This window comes from Panthera leo, chromosome B3, assembly GCF_018350215.1.
Source record: "Panthera leo isolate Ple1 chromosome B3, P.leo_Ple1_pat1.1, whole genome shotgun sequence".
NCBI lineage: Eukaryota > Metazoa > Chordata > Mammalia > Carnivora > Felidae > Panthera > Panthera leo.
This window is the reverse complement of record NC_056684.1, coordinates 54,735,939-54,759,782: the sequence shown is the minus strand read 5'-3', so window position 1 is coordinate 54,759,782 and position 23,844 is coordinate 54,735,939. Positions and strand designations below refer to the sequence as shown.

The 23,844-nt window shown below is 41.3% G+C and overlaps 1 protein-coding gene across 4 annotated transcripts in view; it reads right to left on the bottom strand.

Moving 5' to 3' along the window:
* SHC4 (SHC adaptor protein 4) overlaps nt 1-23,844 on the bottom strand; it is a 130,556-nt gene that overhangs the window by 69,924 nt on the left and 36,788 nt on the right. For all 4 annotated transcript variants that reach the window (XR_006203586.1, XM_042942097.1, XM_042942098.1 and 1 more), the window contains exon 2: nt 21,258-21,328. Coding sequence is in view for 3 of the 4 variants with exons in the window: in XM_042942097.1 (XP_042798031.1) it covers nt 21,258-21,328 (71 nt within the window). In the remaining variant the exon portion in view is untranslated. The remainder of the gene's footprint in view (nt 1-21,257; nt 21,329-23,844) is intronic.

The following is a 23,844-nucleotide window of genomic DNA, read 5'->3' as shown; positions in this document are numbered from 1 at the left end:
AATGGTGGTTGCCAGGGCCTAGGGGAAGAGGGACTAGGGAGGACTTGTTTAATGGGTATAGAGTTTCGGTTTTGCAAGATGAAAAGAATTATGGGGTTGGCTGGTAGTGATGGCCGCACAACAATGTGAATGTATTTAATAAGACTGAACTGTACACTTAAAAAATGGTTAATATGCTGTATTTTATGTTATGTGTATTTTACCACAATAAAAAAGAAAAAATGCAAAGTGGTTATTATTATTATTATTATTATTATTATTATTATTATTATTTTGGATTTGAGACTCCAAAGAGTCACAGGCTCTCTCTCCAATGAGAGGTCTGTTTGTACAAAATTTTCTACTCAATTTTAGGAGATCCTCCCTCCCTCCCCCCCCGCCCTCCCCCCCACTCCACTACCCAGAAAACCATCTGTGGGGCTCTTGGGACTCCACAGATCCCAGGCTAAGAACCACTGCTTTAAAATAACCTCTCAAATTCTGCTTTCTCGGCTGCTATCAGTGTTAACAAATCTCCCCAAACCCAGCCAGGGAAGACAGATAGATGGTTGCATTTTGTTGCCTTTCTTCACAAAGATCTTTTCTTTCCCTCAGACTAGGACCAAGAGATTAGCTGTAACATTTTCAAAAACAAATAGTACTTTCAATGCTCTTCTGGAGTTTCAGCCACACCCTCAGACACTTTACAAATGCAGAGGAAAAAGAAAACAGAGCCCAGAAGTGGGGATTTCCTCACAGGGCTGGGGGTGTCCCCGCCACCCCAGCTGCCTATGAAGCCGGCATTTCTACACAACCCTTTTGGAGCTGACTGGTCATGAGGCACTCTCCAGCTAGCAAACATTCAGCAAATGTCCTCTCTTGGAGAAGCAGAATTTTCAGAGTTTTAATGGCTCAAGATTTCCATCCTGGGAGCCTGCACTAGAAAGAGGCAGAAACGCCCCACAGCACCAACAGTGGCCACTTTGTTTATTGTTTTGCCACATGAGAGAGAAGGGGAGAGAAGTGGGCTGATGTAAGAGAATGAGAATGCCGTTGAAGATTTGCTTTTAAGCATTTAAAACCCTGCCTACGCCATAAGTCCAAAAACAGATATTTTGTCTGTCTCAACAGAGTGCAAACTAATCATCCAAACAAAGCCACCTTTCTTCATCAACCCTTGGCCACTACAGTACTTAAGTTATAATTTTTCTGTGTCTTTAACCCTTAAACAGTTAAGCTCTTCTGGAAGCAAAGTTGTCTAACCCCCCTTGTTATAGGTTTGGAAGGCAATATCACAATCCAAGACAAAGTAGAGTGTTTGATAGAGGGACCGTTTGTCGGACAGACTGTTTCTACTAAATGTCAAAATGCAGCTCTTCAGTAAATAGGAAAGCCAGCAAATGTGTAACATGAAACCAGGCAAAAGGCCCAGTGGGTTTGAGGCAACTCTCCCCATCTCCTGCCCCCACCCCCTGCCACATACAGAATGAAGGAATGGATTCAATTTTGTCCAGGCAAATAGAAATGAGAATAAATTTTAATCACACCAAAAACCTCCCCTAAACAAAACACAAAAATAATGGGGCAAAACAAAGTCACCTATATTTCCCAAGTTACTTTCCTTAAAGAAAGCAGTTAACAACGTCGAAGGGACAGGTTGTCAATGTCTCAAAGTGCCCTCGTATTGATGAAGGGAGGGACTTGTGAGTACCTCAAGCCCCAGATCAGTGGGGTATTATGTTGTGACCTTGTTGTAGGGAAACTAGTGCCTTCTTTTTTTAAATCTTTGCCTTCAGAACATCAAGGCCCAGTGATCTATGTGTTCAATTTTGTTCAGCTGGGTGAAATTAAAGACATTCAAAAATTTGTGTAGTCCCTCAGACAAGACACTTTAGAACAGGAGCCTGCCTCCATGGCGATAAGCAAACAATGAATGCAGTCAGTGCCCACAGACTGGTAGAAAATGGAAAGCTTCAAACTCCCTTTGTGCTATTATCAAGGGGCATCGCCTGTGCACTCTAGGAGGGTAGACAGAGCCCATAAAATATATCCTTTCATTTAGAAATAGGCACTTCAGGTCCCAAGATGGTCAAATAAAACCTTTCAGTACTGCCCACAGCATCTACTCCCACACTGACTTATCATGCCTCTCTGTTCAACCTGAATTATATTTAAAATCTGATTCTAAAGTACATCTGCAATTCTACCCAGCTCAGCAACCACAGAACACAGTTGTTCTCTCTGCTCCGGGATGCTGCCCTTGGGCTCTGATGCAAATGTTGACCCATCTAGTGCACTTGAATGAAGTGAAAGACCCCACTATCACACCTTCCCTACAAGTCTCCCCAGGTGATCAGAAATGAAGTACTGATTTTATCCTATCCCCACAATGGAATCCTATATCCTATCCCCTGTAATGGAATCACATATTTCAAAACGCAAACACCTACACCCACAAAAACACCATCTAAGTGCTTAAGCCTTATGAAAATGATAAGAAAGAAACGGGGTTGATTTCATACAAAACACTCAGGAATTTGTAAATCCAAAAAACTGTTTTCCATTACTTTGGGATAAACTAGGCTTTTTTTTTTCTTTAATATAATTTATTGTCACGATAGCTAACATACAGTGTATACAAAGTGTTCTTGGCTTGGGGAGAAGATTCCCATGATGTATCACTTACATACAACACCCAGAACAGACACACAGACCAATGGAATAGAATGGAGAACCCGGAATTGGACCCACAAATGTATGGCCAACTAATCTCTGACAAAGCAGGAAAGAGTATCCAATGGAAAAAAGACTCTTTTTAGCAAATGATGCTGGGAGAACTGGACAGCAACATGACAAAGAATGAAACTGGACCACTTTCTTACACCATACACAAAAATAAACTCAAAATGGATGGAAGACCTAAATGTGAGACAGGAAACAATCAAAATCCTAGAGGGAAAAACAGGCAGCAACCTCTTTGACCTCAGCCACAGCAACTGCTTACTCAACACGTCTCCGGAGGCAAGGGAAATAAAAGCAAAAATAAACCAGGCTTTTCTAAAACAACTTTGTTTTAGACAAAATATTCAAAATATCATGCAGGCATGTCTTTGGGAGTGCAAGAGTGAACTGATATACAGTGTGATCACTTACAAATCAAAGCTCATTTTTTTAAAGGCCAAAACAGATCCAACTTCATCACCCACTTTATCCACCCTACTTCACTCCAAATGATGTGTATTTACTTCCAAAAAGTAGAGCTGCCTTCAAAGAAAGAAGATTGGCACTATTTAAGATATTTCAAGCAGTTTGCCATAGAAGTATCTATACTACTGAGCAAGATAGCAATTGGTAGAAAGAGTGTATAACTCCTACACTGCTCTTTTAAAAATATAACTCTGATGACTTGAAAGGCCATTTGGCATATATATTATAGATTTTACCTGGTAAGTTCTCTCTCTTTTTTTTAATGTGTGTATGCACCCTTCAGAGGAATAAATAACTGGCCTTTCCCACTGTGGCAAATAATGGTAGGGCAAATGTGCCTGCACACCTGCTAAAAATTTAACAGCATAACCATTTAAGTAGGTAATGATTAAACTTTAAAGTTCTTTTTTTAAAAAATTTTTTTTAACATTTATTCATTTTTTTGATAGAAAGAGACAGAGCGTGAGTGCGGGAGGGGCAGAGAGAGAGGGAGACACAGAATCCCAAGCAGGCTCCAGGCTTTGAACTGACAGCACAGAGCCCGACGCGGGGCTCGAACTCACGGACCATAAGATCATGCCCTGAGCCGAAGTCAGACGCCCAACCGACTGAGCCACCCAGACGCCCCTAAACTTTGAAGTTCTTAAGAATCAACTAGGATGCTGGTTAAAATGCAGATTCCTGGGACTGTTCCTAGAGATTTTAATTCTATAGGTCTGGAGTGGGGCCCAAGAGCCTCCAGGTGATTCTTAAGCACATCAGTTCGTGCACCTCACAGTTGATTAAAATTTCTATTGGACTCACTGCACAGGATACCTGGTTTCTATGCTCTGCAGTTTCAGCCAGATGGTTGTGCCAGTAGATGCTAAAGAATTAGGTCACCTATTCCTAGCAGCTAGGTGAGGGATGGCCACACTGCCTGTTCACTTGATAATGTTCCATTTGGGGGAAATTTTGTCTTCAACTCATTCAATATGCTGGGAGAGATATTTGGCACAATCCTCTCCTCTCCCCTATCTCCTTCATCCCTGCCACCTCCTTGTGGGAAGGGCTTTCCCCAGAGGGCATCTGGAGGTCCTGAACATCTTTTCTCACATCAGCCCCGGAACACACAGGAGGTGATAAGTGACCTGCATTCTCTCTCCCATCTGGCAGTCTGGATGCCAACAGACCTCAGCCACCTATCCTTCAAAATGCAGGCAGTGGTTGTAGCAATGTGGACGGAACTGGAGAGTGTTATGCTAAGTGAAATAAGCCATACAGAGAAAGACAGATACCATATGTTTTCACTCTTATGTGGATCCTGAGAAACTTAACAGGAACCCATGGGGGAGGGGAAGGAAAAAAAAAAAAAGAGAGAGAGGTTAGAGAGGGAGAGAGCCAAAGCATAAGAGACTCTTAAAAAATGAGAACAAACTGAGGGCTGATGGGGGGTGGGCGGGAGGGGAGGGTGAGTGATGGGTATTGAAGAGGGCATCTTTTGGGATGAGCACTGGGTGTTGTATGGAAACCAATTTGACAATAAATTTCATATATTAAAAAAATTAAAAAAATTAAAAAAAAATGCAGGCAATGGTTCTCAACCTTGCCCGCACGCTGGGGAAACACAGGGGAGCTTTAACAAATCCTGAAGACAGGATCTCATCTCCAGACTGATTTAATTGGTGCAGGGTGGGGCTTGGAGATTGGGAGTTTTAAAAGCTCCCTCAAGTGTTTCTAAGAGAGCTAAAGTTGAGAGTCTCTTAAGAGCATCAGTTGGCATGCCTTTCCTATAAAGGACCAGATAGTGAAAACATTAGGCTTTGCCAATGATACAATCTCTGTCACACTACTCGATGCTGCAGTTGTAGCTAGAAAAGCAGTCACAGACAATACATAAATGAATGGGCATGATTGTGTGATGGTAACACTTATGGACACTGAAATTGGAATTCCATATAATTTTCACAGATCATGGAATATTCATCTTTTGATTTTTTTTCTGAACCAGTTAAAAAGATCAAAACCATTCTTGGGTCACAAGGTGGTAAAATCAAAATCAGACAGTAGGTTGGATTAGGCTCTCAGTTCGTGGTTTGCTAAGCAAAACCCAAAAATGAATGTTAGAGCCTTTGGGGTCATGGTCAGCTATGGAAAACCTATTAGAGCACAACCTTTTAATCTTTACAAAGATTATTTTTATATATTTTGGACTTGGTCTTGTGCAGTTTCTTGGTATAGGAAGCTAGTTTTATAAGAGATGGGTCTTCTATGTAAATATAAGAATTATGGAACTCCTTTTACAAACTGTGAGTTATCATTTTCCATTCTTTGTCCCTCCTATCAGTACTCCGTGGAGAAGGAGGAAAACTGAAATTCTTTTTTTTTTTTAGTATCAACTAACTTCATTAAGTGCATTATACAGTGCACGGTACATGAAGAAATACAGAAGGAAACAAAAGTGCAAAATTACGGTAAGCATTAAAAGGAAAAAATGTTAAGGGCATTGATTTATCTATAATTCCACTTTCACATGATAACAGAACCTGAAAAAAGGCTGCTTAACAGTGGACTCTGCGAGCATACAGCCAGAGTCGAAAAATCTAGCTCTCTTACAAGTTCTGTGACCTTGAGCAAGTTATTGTTTTATCCATATAATGTCTGTCTTCTTTAAGAGATGCATCTGGGGGTGCCTACGTGGTTCAGTCGATTAAGCATCTGATTCTTGATTTTGGGTCTGATTCTCAATTTCAGGTCGCGATCTCATGGTTCGTAGGACCAAGCCCCACACTGGGCTCTGTGACAACAGCTCAGACCCTGCTTGGTATTCTCTCTCTCCTCTCTCTCTGTCCCTCCCTCCCTCGCTGTCTCTCTCTCTCTCAAAAATAAATAAATAAACTTAAAAAAATAAAGAAAGAGGAGTACCTGGGTGGTGTTCTTTCTCTCTCAAAAGTAAATAAAAACATGAAAAAAAAAAAAAAAGAAAGAAATGGTTCTAACCTGTTTTTACAATGCCTAGTACCCAGCTGAGCACTCTATGTGTTATAACTGGGGTGCTACAGATAATATGTTGTAGAAGAGGTCCAATTATGTCTGTTGTGCAAATAGTAATGGACAGTGGACATTTCTACACAGGCAGAATGAGTAAATGTTTAGACATCTCTATGGCACTGAAACACAGTATGATCCCTTTTCCCAGCTCCCCCTTCCACACAGAGGTACGCATTGCCCATGTTGCTGGAGTGTTCACCACTAATGGCTCACAGCTACGTTGCTTCCCTGAAGCTGTCTTCTCCTTAAGGCAGTTGCCTTGCCCACAGATGTGTCCCATCCCTAGAGACAGCAGGCATCCAAAGGCGGGTCAAAATGAATTCAAAGGCCTGGTCTCTTTGCCCATGAGATCTGCTCAGGCCTTTGTTGAGATGGCATCACTGGTCAACCTCCTGCATCCCTCACTCCCCTGCATGTTGATCCTGAGCGCCCACGCAATAAGCCTTCTGCATTTAACTCTCCACCTCAGCGTCTATTTCTAGATCCAACCTAAGCCCTCTAATGAGCTGCTGCCAGATTCCTGCCACCTTACATTGGCATACACACTTAACTAGAAAACACCTTCTTTTTCTTTTCTTTTCTCTCTCTTTTTTTTTTTTTTTTTTTGTCTGTGTTGTCACCGATAACAATGGAAGAGATCATTTTCAGAGAAATTCTCATTAGTGGCTCAGATAATCTGGATCTGGATCCACCCTCTTATTGCTCAAACATATGTGAAAACAACCATTTTCATAGGGTAGGTGCAGTTCTCACAAGCCACAGCTCATGTGTAATTAAAGGGGTCAGAGCTGCAGACTTACTTTGTCAGGCAGATCTCAGTTTTCCTAAGGAGAATACCAATAGGAAGTGGAACGAATCTGCCTGGCAGGTGGAGAGATGCACCAACTGTCCTGCATTTCCTTTGGCCACAAAGCTCTCTTTTTTATCAAAGAAAGGACTCTTTTCATGCTGAGATTAGTTTTAATGAATTTTGAGTGTCTTCCATCTGGCTCACTCTTCCCTAAAGGAACTGTATCATTGATTTTTCTGGCTATATATACACATACATATAGCAGAATTAGAACTCGCTGCTCTGGCATTCCCCAGGCTTTGCCCTTTCCTTAACAACAAAAACGGAACCTTAAATGCCTCCAGATGCTTTTTGGGATCTTCGGGAGAACCACTTTTTCAAAATTAAGGGATTTTCATATGACCCCTGGTCCAATTATAAACCTCATTTTGAAACCACAGGATAGGGGTGCCTAGGTGGCTCAGTCAGTTAAGTGTCTGACTCTTGATTTTGACTTAGGTGATGACCTAACAGTTGGTGAGTTCAAACTCCATGTTGGGCTCTGCACTGGCAGTGTGGAGCCTGCTTGGGATTCTCTCTCTCTCTTCCTCTCTCTCAGCCCCTCCCCTGTTCATGTGTATTCTCTCCCTCTCTCTCAAAATAAATAAATAAACTTTAAAAAACATATGGAAAAAAATTTTTTTAAAGAAACCACAGGATATGCTTCCTTATACCTGTGATTCTCAAACTGTGGTTTCTCGACCAGCAGCATCATTAATACCCGGGAATTTGATAGACATGCAAATTCTTTTTTTCATATAATTTTGAAATTTATTTATTTGTGAGAGAGAGGGAGAGAGACGGAGCATAAGCAGGGGAGGGGCACACACACACACACACACAGAATCTGAAGCAGGATCCAGGCTCTGAGCTGTCAGCACAGAGCCCAACGCAGGGCTCGAACTCACAAACCATGAGATCATGATCTGAGCCGAAGTGGATGCTTAACCGACTGAGCCACCCAGGAGCCCCAACGTGCAAACTCTTGAATCAAAAACTCTAGGAGTGGGGTACAACATTCTGTGTTTCAACAAGTCCTGCAAGTGACTGATAATCCTTTGCATGCTAAAGTTTGAGAACCACTGTCTGACACAATCTTAGAAAGCGTCTGGTCCTACAAGTACCCTTACCTACAGATTTGTGAGTGTCTTTATGTAGGCTCTTCCAGGCAGTACTCACAAACAAGAAATCTGGCATACTGAACCCAAGTCAAATTCCAAATTGAACACTTCCTTATTCTGTCACTTCTGGCTGTCAGCATTTCCCCTTGCTTTGTTCCTTAAAGTTCTCTCATCTTGATGGAGGCAAGTACACAGGAGTCAGTCAGCTCTGGTTTCTGGTTCTACCACTTATTAATTTGCTAGGTGACATTGTTGAATTCCACAATTTCTCTAAGTCTCAGTATCCTCATGGGCAAAATAAGGTTAATAGTGATATCTATTTTACAAACGTTAGCTTTTGTTATGATGATAATGCTGCTGATAGTACCTATTACTTAATCATAAACTGCTCTGTATGTAGATTGCTTGCTAATACTTGAAACTAGAAAGAAGTTGAAGCCAGTTTCATGGGAATTGAGAAATCTTTCTTTTCATCTGAATCAAGTCCTTGAGCTCCAAGGGTCTTTGAGCCAAACTGAGTATCTTCAGTGAATTTATTTTTATTCCTTTGTTTAACAATATATACGAGTGGGTGTCCATGTGTCAAACACTTTACCTTGGAGCTAGGAGCCTGACCCAGTTTTCTAAGAGCTCCTCATTCTGGAATTTGACCTAGTTCAGGATGCCAGGTTCCATGTTTGTAGATTTTCTAAGTCTTTTCTGCTTTTCTCTGATTACCAGCAGTGACCATGGAGTCTTCAAGAACTCCAGAGTCACCTCAAGATCTGTGATCAAGGGCTGCGAAGACCTGAAACTTCTCCGTTAATCAATATATATTTATTGATCCAGCTATATTTTGGGCCTTGTGTCTTTGAAACCTGCCAGGGCTATGGACCAGGTTTCCGTAAGAACATTAAAACCCAAAGATGATGGATGATGGAACTCTTATGATTGGTCCATTGAAGTAGAACCATGGGGGACCCAACCCCTTCCAGGCCAAACACAGTGTGGGACAAACTCTGAACTTTTTCAGGAGACTCCCATGCAGCTACAGCATTGATGTTTCTAGGAACACTGTTCAAAAAGCCTATTCTACTTGCACTGTTAAATGATTCAGACCAGTGTGCCTGTCAACATCAGAATTAGAAATCTACTTTCTTGCTCCTGGAAATTGGTACTGAGTATAAGTGAGAATGTTGGGGTACTACAAATTCAATACTGACTTCTATAGGAAACCAAAAGGGCTACAAAAGGGACATCCTCAAACGCATTATCACCTGGCTGTGCACAGTAAAGAAGGCCTGGGGGGAAAAGATCACTGGAGAAAGTATTTCATTTCATTTCAATTGGAGCTAAAAACACTGGGATCTCTCCCAAATGCATCAGCTTTAACATCCATGCATCTTAAGCTCTGAATTAATTTGTTCCTCTTCAAGCACTTGAGGCCATCCCCTACCATCTGTATTTAGGCCCAGACAGCTAACCATTCTCCCTTGGCTCAGTAAATGTGTATATATGACCTTTTTGAATGTGTGTGTTTGTTTGATAATATCTCCATATATGTAAATTTCTATAGACTCATCTGGATAAATTAGCAGGACCTGATTTTAGTTGCAACATATTTTTAGAAACCAGTTCATAAAGGATCACATTATCCATGGAAAAGATGCTATAATTGGTAGTTTCATTCCTGATCAAATAATCCTCCGCAAATAAAATACAGATGTTGTAAACAACTTGTCATGGAACAATAATGACCATTTTACCAACCTCTATAAATATCTGAAGCATTAAAACAATGCCCTAAGTCCTATAAAATGGAAATAAACATACACAATATCTATACATGCAGCCTCAAAGTTTCTTTCACCCCACAAAAATACAGCTCAGTTGAATTATGTTCTAAAACTAATGTGCCAGCTATAATAACATGAAATATTTGATTACTAATTTAGCAAACCTTGGATTTGAGAGGAGCATTTTGGGGATGATTTAGATAATCCCAATCTTTCCTTGTTTTAAGGTGTCCAAAAAATTTGATCTAATGTCTTCTTTTCCCTTTGAGGTAGAAATCTATTTTTTACTCCATCTACTACCTCCATTTTATAAGCTTCTTTCTCCTCCTGCGTTTTCTGCTCTTTTTCCTCCTCCGTAGCCACTACCCTTCCCAATATATGACTATTCTGGAAATACTATGTTGTCACAATGCAACTCTGTCCTGGCCAAAGATAATTCCTCCAGGATTAGGTCCCAATCACTGTCTCACCTGGGAATTTGATATTTGGGACCCAGGGAACCAGAGATGGGCCTCCTGCAGAGGCCTCAGGACCCGAAACCCCCATCCTACTAGTTTGTTCACTCGTTTTTCGGGTTCCATGAGCTGCCCCAATATCCTTCCAAGAAACCTCCCTTTTGGCTTAAGCTAAGCAGAGTCATTTTCTGTTACTTCGGGCAAAAAGACTTGGGGTGCCTGGGTGGCTCAGTCAGTTAAGTGACTGACTTTGGGCTCAGGTCATGTTCTCACAGTTCGTGAGTTCAAGCCCTGAGTCGGGCTCTGTGCTGGAAGCTGTTTCAGATTCTGTCTCCCTCTCTCTGCCCCTCCCCTGTTCGCACTCTGTCTCTGTCTCTCTCAAAAGTAAATAAACATTAAAAAAAATTTTTTAATGAAAAAAAAAAGACTCTTGGGGTGCCCGGTAATTCAGTCCCTTAAGCATCTGGCTCTTCATTTCGGCTCAGGTCATGATCTCACAATCGTGAGATCAAGCCCTGAGTCAGGCTCTGTGCTGGGCATGGAGTCTGCTTAAGATTCTCTCTGTCTTTCTCTCTCTCCCTCTGCCCCTCCCCTGCTCGCTCTCTCTCAAATAAAATAAAAGAAATAAAAAATAAAGCAAAAAGACTGTTACTAAATATACCTATGACAAATAGAGGCACTTAAGATTATTCTTCCACCTGAAGGCTCAGGTCAAAACAAGTACTACTCATACTAAACAACCTAGAAAATTTGTACAACAAATGACAAAAATATGTAACAAATTAATAAACACTATATAGTTTCACTTTAGGTATTAAATGTATGACAGGAAAACCCTTATATACCAAACTGTTACTCTTGGTTCTCTCCAGTGATTTGTCTGTTTTTTTTTTTCTTTTATTTTGCCCTACTTTCCAGTTCCCACAATAAGTCAGATTTACTTTTTGTAATTAGACAAAAAAAAATAGTGAAAGAATTTTAAGAATGAGATGTCCCACAGAGGATTGACATCGGTGATAATGATCATAGCCATGCTGTTCTCTCACTTACAAGTGATTTTTAGGAGCACCTGTGTGGCTCAGTCGGTTAAGTCTCCAACTATGGATCAGGTCATGATCTCATGGTTTATAACTCCCAGCCCCACGTGTCTGTGTTGACAGCTCAGAGCCTAGAGCCGGCTTCAGATTCTGTGTGGGTATGTGTGTCCCTCTCTCTTGCCCTCCCCTGCTCTCTCTCTCTCTCTGTCTCTCAAAAATAAATAAACGTTTAAAAATTTTTAAAAAGAAGTGATTTTAAAGATGACTCAGGCCTGCTGTTATTCCCTCAATTGTTCCCCACTATCTTAATCTATTCGTAGCTAAAAGAGCAGTTTCTTAGCTTCAAAGCAATGTCACTAGGAAACATTAATGACTGTAGGGACAGGATTTGGAGTGAGAGTACGTGGGTTTGAGCGCCAGAAAAAATGCTTTGTGGTCTAGGGATGGTCACTTACTTTCTCTAAGCCTCAACTTCCCATTTAGCTTCCCTTAGCTTTAAAATGGGGAATCACAGGGGCACCTGGGTGGCTCAGTTGGTTGAGCATCTGACTTCGGCTCAACTCATGATCTCGCGGTTTATGAATTCGAGCCCCACATCAGGGCTTGCTGCTGTCAACCTGTCAGCACAGAGCCCACTAGGGATCTTCTATCCCCTCCTCTCTTCCCCTCCCCTGCTTGTTCTCCCCCCAAAATAAATATAAAAAAAATAAAAATAAATAAAATGGGGAATTACAGTGTTCTCTGAGGGTGTTTGTGTGGTTCACAAGAGATGTACAAAGATACAAAAGCTCTGTGCAATGGGAAACAAACATGAGCTATTGGTACCTACTCTCTCCCCCAGTCCTCCAGCAGCCCTCTTGGCCAGTGTGGCTTTTGGCTGGGCTTCTTCATCAAGAAATTAGAAGAGTCCACTCTGCACTCCTTACCAAATTCACTTGGCTGAGGATGGGCTGGAAACTCAGGCCCTGAGGTCTCAGTTATCCTTCTCTTAATGGCTTTGTATCCTTTCAACAAAATAAAATTCACTTATACGATACTGAATCCTACAAAAATATAATCCATCTAGTACCTATACTTTTTAAAAAATTGTAGTAAAATACACCTACCATAACATTTACCAATGTGGCTATTTTTAAGTGTATAGCTCAGTGGCATTAAGTACATTCATACTATTGTGCAATGATCACCACCATCCATCTCCAGAACTCTTCGTCTTCCAGACTTCCAAACTTACAAATTAAAACTCTGTCCCCATTAAGCACTAACTCCCTCCCAACCACACAAGCCCCTGGCAATCCCCATTCTACCTTCTGTCTCTGGATCTGACAACTCCAGGTACTTCATATAAGTGAAAAATTACACAATATTTGTCCTTTTGTGACTGGCTTATTTCATTTCACATAATATATTCAAGATTTGCTATGGTCTGAATGTCTGTGTCTCCCCAAAATGTGTATGTTGCCATCTTAATGCCCAAAGGTGATGGTTTTGGCAGGTGGAGTCTGTGGGAGGTAATCATGCCATAAGGATGGAGCCCGCATGAATGAGACTGGTGTGCTTACAAAAGAGATATCACAGAGCTCCCTGGCCTCCCTAGCAATGTGGTTAGTCTGTGATTTGGAAAAGGGCCCTCATCCAGCCATGCTGACACCTTGATCTCAGACATGCAGACTCCAGAACAGTGAAAAATAAATATCTGTTGTTTATAAACTGCCCAATCTGTGGTACTTTGTTACAGAGGCCCAAATACATTAAGACAAGGCTCAGCCATGCTGTAGCACGTGCCAGTTCTCTTACTTTTTTTTTTCCAGCTTTATCGAGGTATCATTGACAAATAAAACTAACATTTTTAAAGTGTACAATGTGATGATTTGATATACATATACGTTGTGAAAGGACTCCCACAATCAAGTTCATGATCACATCCATCACCTCCCATATTTTTTTTTTAATTTTTTTTTTAACATTTATTTATTTTTGAGACAGAGAGAGACAGAGCATGAACGGGGGAGGGGCAGAGAGAGAGGGAGACACAGAATCGGAAGCAGGCTCCAGGCTCTGAGCCATCGGCCCAGAGCCCGACGTGGGGCTCGAACTCACGGACCGTGAGATCGTGACCTGAGCTGAAGTTGGACGCTTAACCGACTGAGCCACCCAGGCGCCCCACCCATATTTAATTTTTGTGCGTGTCTGTGTGTGTGTGAGAACACTTAAGATCTAGTAGCAGCAAATTTCACTTATGCAATACACTACTATCAGCTGGAGTCCCCATGCTCTGCATTAGATCTTCAGGTCTGACTCATCTTATAATTAAAAGTTTGTACCCTCTTACCAGCATCTCCACATTTTCCCTCAACCCCCAGCCCCCGGCAACTACCATTCCACCCTGCTTCAATGAATTGGATGTTTTTGTTGTTCCTTTTTTTTTTTTTTTTAAGATTCCACATATAAGTGAGGGGCGCCTGGGTGGCTCAGTCAGTTGGGTGTCTTACTTCAGCTCAGGTCATGATCTCACGGCTTGTGGGTTCAAGCCTGCACTGGGCTCTGTGCTGACAGCTCAGAGCCTGGAGCCTGTTTCAGATTCTGTCTCCCTCTCTTTCTGCCCCTTCCCCACTCATGCTCTGTCTCTCTCTCTCTCAAAAATAAATAAACATTAAAAAAAAATTTTTTAATTCCACATATAAGTGATACCATGCAGTATTTGTCTTTCTCTGACTTATTTCACTTAGCATAATACCTTTCAGGTTCATGCATGTTGCCACAACTGGCAGCATTTTCTTCTTTTTTAAAGCTAATAATCCATTATGTGTGTGTGTGTGTGTGTGTGTGTATCACATTTAGTTTATCTATTGTCAATTGGACAATAGATACTTGGGTTGCTTTTGTGTATTGTGAATAATGCCACTCTGAACATGGATATACAAATATGTTTGAGTCACTGTTTTCAGTTCATTTAGAACTACACCCAGAAGTGAAATTGCTGGTTATATGGTAGTCCTATTTTTAACTTTTTGAGACACTCCCATAGTTTTCCATAGTGGCTGCACCATTTTACATTGCTACCAAGAATGCACAAGAGTTCCTAATTTCTCCACACCCTTGCTAACATTTGTTATTTTCTGTTTTGGGGATTTGTGTGTGTGTGTGTGTGTGTGTGTGTGTGCTTTAAATAACAGTCTAATGAAATGTACAACCTCATTGTGGTTTTGATTTGCATTTGCCTAATGATGAGTGATGTTGAGCATCTTTTCATGTGCTTATTGTCCATTTGTATATCTTCTTTGGAGAAATGGGTTAAGTCCTTTGCCTAGTTTTTCATAGAGTTGTTTGGTTTTTGTTGTTGTTGAGTTGTATAAGTTCTTTATATATTCTGGATATTAACCCCTTATTAAATATATGATTTGAAAATACTATTTCTATTCTGTGGGTTGCTTTAGTAACTATATTTCTTGGCCTTACACCTGTTCATTCAAATAGTAACTGTGCACCTATACTTGAAATACACTGCGCTAATGACTGAGCAAAACAATGCCATTGACTTTCATATTCTCTCTCCCTTCATTTCACACTGTCATGCTATCAGAACCCCTCCCAATGCTTGGAAACATTTTTTTTTTTATTACTAGATCTTTGGAGTCTTCTAAAAGGAATTTAATTGACTATTTCATCTCAGATATCTGAGAAATGAGATCTCAGTACTAAATAGGCTGTGAGGAACTGGGGAGCAGTGAAACTTGAAACTAGAAGAAACAGTCATTGTCCATACACCCATACACACACACACACACACACACACACAGCCCAAAACCTCCAGCAAGAGCTTCCTGACATCTACACGTGTGAGACAAGAAGCACGTCCACTTACATCAGTGCTTGCCAAAGAGTGTTTGACTGTTAGGTTTTATTGTAACTGTTCTCACCAGCTGATAAAGGTTATAAACCTTGACCCTGGGACACTGGACCCTTACTGAGGTCTTAACATTCTTTCCTGACCAATGAACAATGGCACTTGTTTTATCCAACCACATACATTCCATCTCAGCCAGAGTGCTTGTTTTCAATCCTTAGCATGACCACCATAAACAAAAACTTAAAAACTCCTGATTTTTTTTTCTCCTCACCGCTCTCCTCAGCAAATTTCTTCATTAAGGAGTGTTCCTTTGCCTGGCAAGTTAATGGACTCAGTCTTTTGTATTCACATATGGCCGTCTTTATTTTGTGTGCTCTGTGGGCTACAATCCTACTAAGTCCGGTGATCTCCTCACAAGTCAACAAAGAACCCACACACCAGATTCGGTACAGTTACTCTGTTTTATGCAGAGATACACTCATCCACGGGTAGCTGCAACCGAATCCCATTCCTATAATCCTCAGGACAGTTAGCTAAATGCCAGCCTGTTTTCAAACAGATATCTTAATTTAGCCACCAAACATCCAGATATTTGACCTCTACAGAATACTTTCCCTCTTCACATTTCTTAGAAACTATAAACACAGGCCTTTATGTAAATGTTCAGCTGCTTCTTGGATCTGCTTTACATCAAATGGCTGCTAACTCTCTCTCTCTCTCTCTCTCTCTCTCTCACACACACACATTTGTCTCTGAAGAACTGAGTTTAATGTCCTGTTGAAGCCAAAGAATCAAAATTTCAAGATAGTGAATTAAATTTGCAGAATCACTGTTCATTAGCAGTAACGTTTCAAACAGGAAATTAGTCCAATTACAATATCCTCTGAATTATGATCTCTGCTTCCTCATTGCCTTATCTAGTACCAAATCACACAAATAGCCTGCTTAGTGTCTATGGCAGCAGTTCAAAAAACAATGTTACCCAAGGTTTTTCTTCCCTCATGGAATGGAATGGAATGGGGCAGATAAATATTCCATGACTTGTGGCCCCTTAAGATCAGCTAGAGAAAATGAATCTTAAGCCAGGATTCCCACAGGGAGCATTACCACCCATTGTCTAACAGCTCCCCATGTTCCTTCGTAGACCCCCAGGGATGATAATCACGGGAATGAGGCAAACCCACTGCCAGCTGCTGCTTCCCAGCTGTCCTGGAGCCTGGCGTGGGCAGATCCCATGCTGGGTGTCTCATGCTTAGCCTGGCTGATTTAATTACCAAATATGAGTTACAAACATAAGACAGTAAATACAGGAAGCAGAGAGAATAGTTAAGACAGTGATCTGGAGATCTCTCCCACCAGCACTGTGTCCTGCCCCTGGAAGTAAGTGATGTCCTACAATAAATGTAGTGAACTAACTGTCCCCTCGACAGTTTCCTACGAAGTTCTGTTCTTTAGAGTTGAAAGTCAAGCCCTGTCCCACCAGCTCCACTTGGTGGCTCCACCCTGATACACATGTTTATCCCTCCTTCAGTATCTGAGGCAGGTTCCTAGCTAGACACAAAGAAGGAGGCACCTCTAGGGAGAGAGGGAAGATTTTTTTCTCCGTTGCAAGATGTGGATGCTTACTCAAAGGAGGGAAACCAGGAGTTAGGTTTTAATGACCTGATTTATTTTGTGTGAGTGTGTATGCATGTGTGTGTGCCCTGATTTAGATTGAATGAGGGTTTTTGTTTTCTTTAGCTTTGTTTTAAAAACCATGATAGAAACCCTTTTACAAGAGAGCAAATGACTATATCATCCTTGTCATGATTTTCACTTTCCCTTTCTCTTATTTCCTATTGCTATTGTTTTCAGAACAAGTTGAAGACAACTGTGGCTGTGAGTCTTTGTCGTCCTAATGATCTCGTTTCTCTTTTCTCTCAGGAAAACCTCCTCCTTTGCCCTTTTGCCTGAATACCTGATTACTAAAAACTAAGATCCCATCCTAAATCAGTCAAGAGAATAAATGCCTGGGTAAGAACTAGTGCAGGAACAACAGTAAAAGCCACCCACGGGACTTTTTTGGGGGACTAAATCTGGAGTCAAAGTGGAGGGGCATGATGGAAGCTTTGAAAGGGGTATGATCCAGGGAACTGCTGAGAAAGTGAATGGCCTCTTGTCCTTTTCTTCTTTTCTCTGCTCTATTTGAGTATTCTCTGTGTTCTAGAAACCCTGTGCATTGAGGCCTCAAACAATTGGCAGAAAAGTCCATCACGAAGACAAGAATTCCACTCCACCTTTCTTCTGTGTTCAAATGCTGACCCACCTGTTATATCTGAAATCATGGCTCCTCCTTTATTTTCAGGAATTTCCTGTTACTGTCTCCCGATTTTCTGGAATAATGTATTAACTAATTTAGAGATGGTGAGACCATTTATCATGGGTGGGACATCAGCCTGAAATATCATCATTTGAATCTGTAGTGGCAGTTAGATACACTAGTTTATTAGCATTCACACCTGATTGATTTTATGTTTATGTTTGACAGTAAATATAGGGAGATAGCTGTGGTCCTACAAAATGACTTCTTTCTTTTGGAATTCTAACTGGTCCAGTGAAATCTTTTTTCTTTGATTAAGTAGGATTATGAGTTAAATGAAACTGTGTGAATATGTGACATTTAAATTTAAAATAGCTTGAAACCTAGGGGCATATGGGTGGTTCAGTTGGTTGAGCGTCCAACTTCGGCTCAGGTCATGATCTCGCAGTTCCTGAGTTCAAGCCCTGTGTCGGGCTCTGTGCTGACAGCTCAGAGCCTGGCGCCTATTTCAGATTCTGTGTCTCCCTCTCTCTCTGCCCCCTGACCCATTCACACTCTGTCTCGTTCTCTCTCAAAAATAAATAAACATTAAAAAATTTTTAAAAGTAGCTTGAAACCTGATTAAACTTAATGTTTTAATGATAACATCTAAGACCATTGGTAATAAAGCAACTTGAAAATTGACAAAATGTCAAAATACATATAAGTGGAGAGAAGAAAGGAGAATGAGCTAAAAGAGAGAGAGAGAGAGAGAGAGAGAGAAGAAAAGTAAATATTTGGGAAGTGGGATAGGAATTCGAGGTTTTCAAGAAAATAAACGACCCTTAAGCTTGCACAAACCTGCCCAGAGCACAATCTACCATGCCTGAGCCACACATGGACACATCCACAAAGAATAATACCCAGATACCATACAAGGCACCTTCCCCGGGGTGTGTACATTAGTTATAAACTGAATCTTCACGGAATAGAACAAAATAACCTGTTACCATTTACTAAACAATAGGAAAATATAGACTTACAAGCTCACAAAGATGCAAAAAATAGATACTAAAAAAAAAAAAGATACTACATGACTGAGAGAAAGGAATATCAAGCAGTCAGTTCTGCATAGCAATCTAGCAATACACACCAAATGCTTCCAAAGCAGTTATATTGTTTGGTCTAGTGGTAAACCTTGAGGACATTGTGCTAAATGAAACAAATCAGTCACAAAGGGACAAATACTACATGATTCCACTCACATGAGGTACCCAGAGTAGTCAAATCCATAGACACAGAAAGTAGAATGGTGGTTGCCATGGGCTAGGGGAGGAGGGAACGAGGAGTTACCATCTGGGAAGATGAAAAAGTTCTGGGGATGGATGGCAGCAATGGTTGCACAGCAACATGAATGTACTTAATGCTACTGAAGAGTGCACTTAAAACTAGTTAAGATGGTAAATTTTATGTGACACGTATCTTATTACAATAAATAATAGTTCTGCATATTTAGCAACAGAGAAATGCTCAAGATGGTAGAAATAGTATCAACTATTTTCCAGATTTTCTATAAAAATCGCTGTAAGTTCATGTATGAGAAAAAGACCAGAAAGTTATCCAAAACACAAAATGTGGGTAGACATTATCTTAGGTAAGATTCTGAGTGATTTTCTTCTTTCATATGTTTCTGTATTTTCCAAATAGTTCTAAGTAACCATAGGGTATTGTTATACCCAGAAAATAAAATTTAAAAGCCCAGCCCCGGGGCAGATGGTAACTACACTTTGGTGAGCACAGCATAAAGTGTAGAGAAGTTGAATCACTATGTTGTACACCTGAAACTACTGTAACATTGTATGTCAGTTATCCGCAAATTTTTTATAAATATAAAAATTAAAAAATAAAATCCCACCCCCTACATCTCTATCCCCTTACCCTGCTTTATTAGTACAGTAATGGCGCTTATTACTACATGAAACTATATTGTATATTTATCTGTTTCCTTGCTATAGTCTTGTTCCCCCAGCTAGAACATAAACTCCCTGAGGCCTGACACTTCTGTATCCTTAATTCTTGAGCAGTTTCAGGCATTTAATGGGAACTCCATAAATATTTGAGTGAAAGAAAATCAGTAGATGAATGAACAGAAAATCAGTCATCCTCAGGTAAAGACAGTGGGCATTCCTTAGTCCTGTGCCCCCATTCCAGGTACCCGGGGTGGCCACTCTCTTCCTCCCATCTGTAATCTGCTCGGCATCAGAGGAAGGGCTTTCTCCAGGTTAAGGATTGTGAGGATGAAAATAAAGCCTGGACACATCCAAAGTAGGGCTAATAGAGGAGAAAGTCATCTAGACACCAGGTCGCTTGCAGGACAGTTGAAGGGACTGAGAAAGAGAAAACTCCAACAAGAAGAAATGCAGCTATCTCCAAATCCCAGGAGGTAGTCAGGTGGAACCATGCATTTATTCAATAAACCTCCAGTGAGCCTCCTCCAAGTGCCAGGGACTGAGGTGGCCACCAAGAGTACAAAACAAAAGTAGAATTAGATTTCATCTGTGAGACTCCAAAGGAAATACTGAAGGTTGCTGGGGAACTTGGGAAGACAGATTTAAATGCATCACAGAGAGTCCAAAATAGCGTTTCCTAAAGAGCATTTCATGGAATGCTAGGGTTCCGTGGGATGTTCCTTTATGTTACGTGAAAAAAGGACTCTGGAACCATGTAAGTTTAGACAATCTTGAGATAGACTTTTTAAACTACTGCACAGGGCTTCTTGGGGTTTTTAATATTTTGGTGGATACTGCTACTCTCCTAAAGAGCAATAGGATTCCTTTTCCCAAAACTTTGAATCACAGGACACCTTTTCCAGGTCTACAGTTTCATGGGATGAGTATTAGGAAGAGTTACCCTCTCTTCATAATGAGAACATTCACCTTTAGAAAACGTGGCCCACAACCACAGATGCACACGGTAGCACCACACAGAACAGACGCCCAAGGCTTCATCCTAAATCACTCACATCAACCCAGTGCTCTCACCTCTTCCCCTCACCTCATAATTACCCCACTTACCAGTGAGAGCATCCACTTGTTCCTCTTTCCAGTCTTGCCTTGAACTTGACCTTAATGAACCATGCTTTGTATTTCTGCTTCTGACTTGTGCTCTGTGTAATGACTCAGTTCTTCCCCTACACTGTCTAGGGCCGCCCTGGGTAAGGCTCCCCTGGTTCAACCCTTCCATGCAGCTCACTGTATACAGAGGAGGAAGAGTCAGACAAGGAGTAAGTGGGTTCTCATGTCTCACAAATGGGGAGAACTTGGGATTTCTGACACAGAAAATTCTTCCCCGGTCTTCTTTCCAGCTACTTCTTCAACATGTCTGAGATTCTATAATGTTCAATTTCCAGACATAATCTTAAGTACTTTTGTTACCTGGGAAACCAGCTATTTCTATGACTGCATCATCTTATCAGTTATTATATGGAATGCAGATGCTCCATGACACAACTGGGAAATCTTTCACATGATGAGACAAACCCACTCATCCAAGGTCACTGGGCTATTTCCTACCTTCCAGCCATTCAAATAAAAGCCCATGGTGACTTTGGAGGCTTGCATGAAATACCTGCAGGGAAAACCTATTATGACTTCAAACCACAGCACTCAAAAGTCTGCCTTACTTTTGTTCTCTTACCTTGTAACTTGCGTTCTCATTCCAAAATCCAGTGACCTCATTGACTGTAGCACTTCGATACAGCCCATGTACTGGAATAACGAAAACAAAACAAAACAAAAGGGTAAGTAGGAAAAAAGCTAGCACGATGACATTTCTCATCTTCTAGTGACTTCCTGGGAAACACCTTAAGTCAGCTTCTGATATCAAGTTACATTCTCACACTCAGTCTACCATTGATACTTCTGACCATTAATGGGCACATGCCTTAAGTTTCAGTTCAGTTATAAAACATCAGCTAAATCCAAACTATGATACCAGGAATGCAGCTAACAAAGACAATGTGAGTTCATTGGTGAAGAGCATGGGCTCTGGGGCCAGACTGTGTGAATCTGAATCCTAGCTCTGCCACTTATTAGTTATGGAACCTCAGGAAGTTTCTCGACTTCTCTGCATTTCAGTTTGTCACTGATAAAATGGGAGATACTATTAGAATTGCTATGAGTTAATTTTTTTCCACATGGGTGAAGGTCTTAGGACAGCACTGGGTACCTACATGTGCTCAATTGTTATGTGAGGCAAACACTACAGCAATGGAGAATCTTCTGAGGAGATAAAACAAGCATATAAATGCATAAATACAGAATTCAGTAATAGAAGATCTTCCTTTTTCACAAGATCATTTACTAAAAGGGTTCAAGAAAGGAAAAAAAAAAGTCATTTCCCACACTAGGAATTAGTAAATTTACCTTGAACATGGAGTATTAGAAAAGGAATTGTGCCTTATAAGCTAAAACATAGCTTATATGTCCTGTGGCAGCAGTGAGAACCATGATAGGCTATGGTAGGAGAGGGAGGTGTTGGTCAGTGTGTATGTGAGAGAAGCCTCATGTCAGCAGCAGTATGGAGGTGGGTTATTAGTGAGGATGTGCCTGTCAAGGGGGAAGTAATGAGAGCCCACACCGAGGAGAGATGGTGGCAATAGGAAGGAGGGGATGAATTCAAGTGACATCACGGAAATAGATACTACATGATTCGGCAGTTGATTTGATCTAGAGAATAAGAGAGAAGGATGAGTCAAGGATGACTCAGACGTTTCCAGCCAGGGTAGCAGAGGGAACAGTGATTCCATTAACAGAAACAGGAAAACCAGGAGAGGGGAAGATGATGAGTTGGTTTGGGACCCGTTGACTGAAAGACATCAATGGGGTATCCAGGAAATGACAAGCCTGCAGTTGAAAATTGGATTCTGGAATGGTAGAGAAGAATTAAGCCTAGGGATGCAGACTTCGTAGTCTTCTGTGTAGCTTTGCCAAGTGAGGCTGTGGGAGTAAATCCTCTTAGCAGAGCCTTAGCTGACGAGGGAGAGTGTTTCTCTGAGAATGAGCTTGGAAATGTTATGAGAGCCAAGCGGTCTGATTGAAAGTGATCTGTCAGCTCCTTGGAAATTATATGCTTCCTGTTTAGCTTTCCTTTGGAAGTCTTCCAGGCTCCCTCTGCTTGGAAATGGCAAGAGCACTGTGGAAAGATGGCAGGATCTGGGAGGGTGGGGGCCTTCCCAGACACTTCTTGTAGTATTTCTGAGCAAATTCTGCAGATTTAGCATCCTAACAGCAGGTCAGTCTACCAAATGTTGCATAGCCTGGTGCGGGGGAGAGGACCCTGGCCAGAACAATCACCTGGCCATTCTCAGTCAGATTCCTGTTTGTCACATTCTTCTTGGGTCTCCAGTATTGACACACAAAAACATTTTTGAACACTTCATACCAATCACACCTAACTTCCCAAGGCTTGAACACCGGGGAAGTAAGTGATGTCTGGAGAGTTCTGTTCAATAACCCATAAGACTTATTAGGGAAGGAAAGCTAGATTTAGGGGATGTGGTAGAAAGCCCATCTCAGAACTATCAGGAAAGGAGATTTAAGAGTCTGAGCTCCATGTCAAGGTGCATTAAAAAGATTGTTTCCATATCCTCCCTGGCTGCTCCAGCTTTTCATGCCTCTCAGTGTCTTCTTCCATTTCAAAACGTAGCTCCTGTTCCTATGTTTTCTGTACCCCTCACCCTAGAAAGAATGAGCTCCCCACACAGGTGGGATATGGGTCTGGGCTGATCTCCAACTCCCCCAGGAGGCTGCGTCAGTACAGATGTGCGGGGCATCTTCAGCTGTAAATCATCAATTTAAGATGACGTGATAATAACCAGCACACTTTTGGGAAATGTAAACAAACACCAAATTTTTCCACTTAAATTTTCAGCCAGAGTAATTTTTTCAAAAATACACCTTAGGGGCACCTGGGTGGCTCAGTCAGTTGAGCATCTGACTTCGGCTCAGGTCATGATTCCAAGGTTTGTGAGTTCGAGCCCCATATTGGGCTCTGTACTGACAGCATGGAGCCTGCTTGGGATTCTCTCTCTCTCTCTCTCTCTCTTTCTCTCTCTCTTTCTCTCTCTCTGCTGTCAATGCAGATGCCTTCTTCAGATTCTCTGTCCCCCCTCCCCGTCCCTCCCCTGCTTGCTCTCTCTCTCTCAAAAATAAATAAAACATTAAAAAATACACATCAGACCATGTCCCTCCATTGCTTAAAACTTCTGACATTTATTATCAAA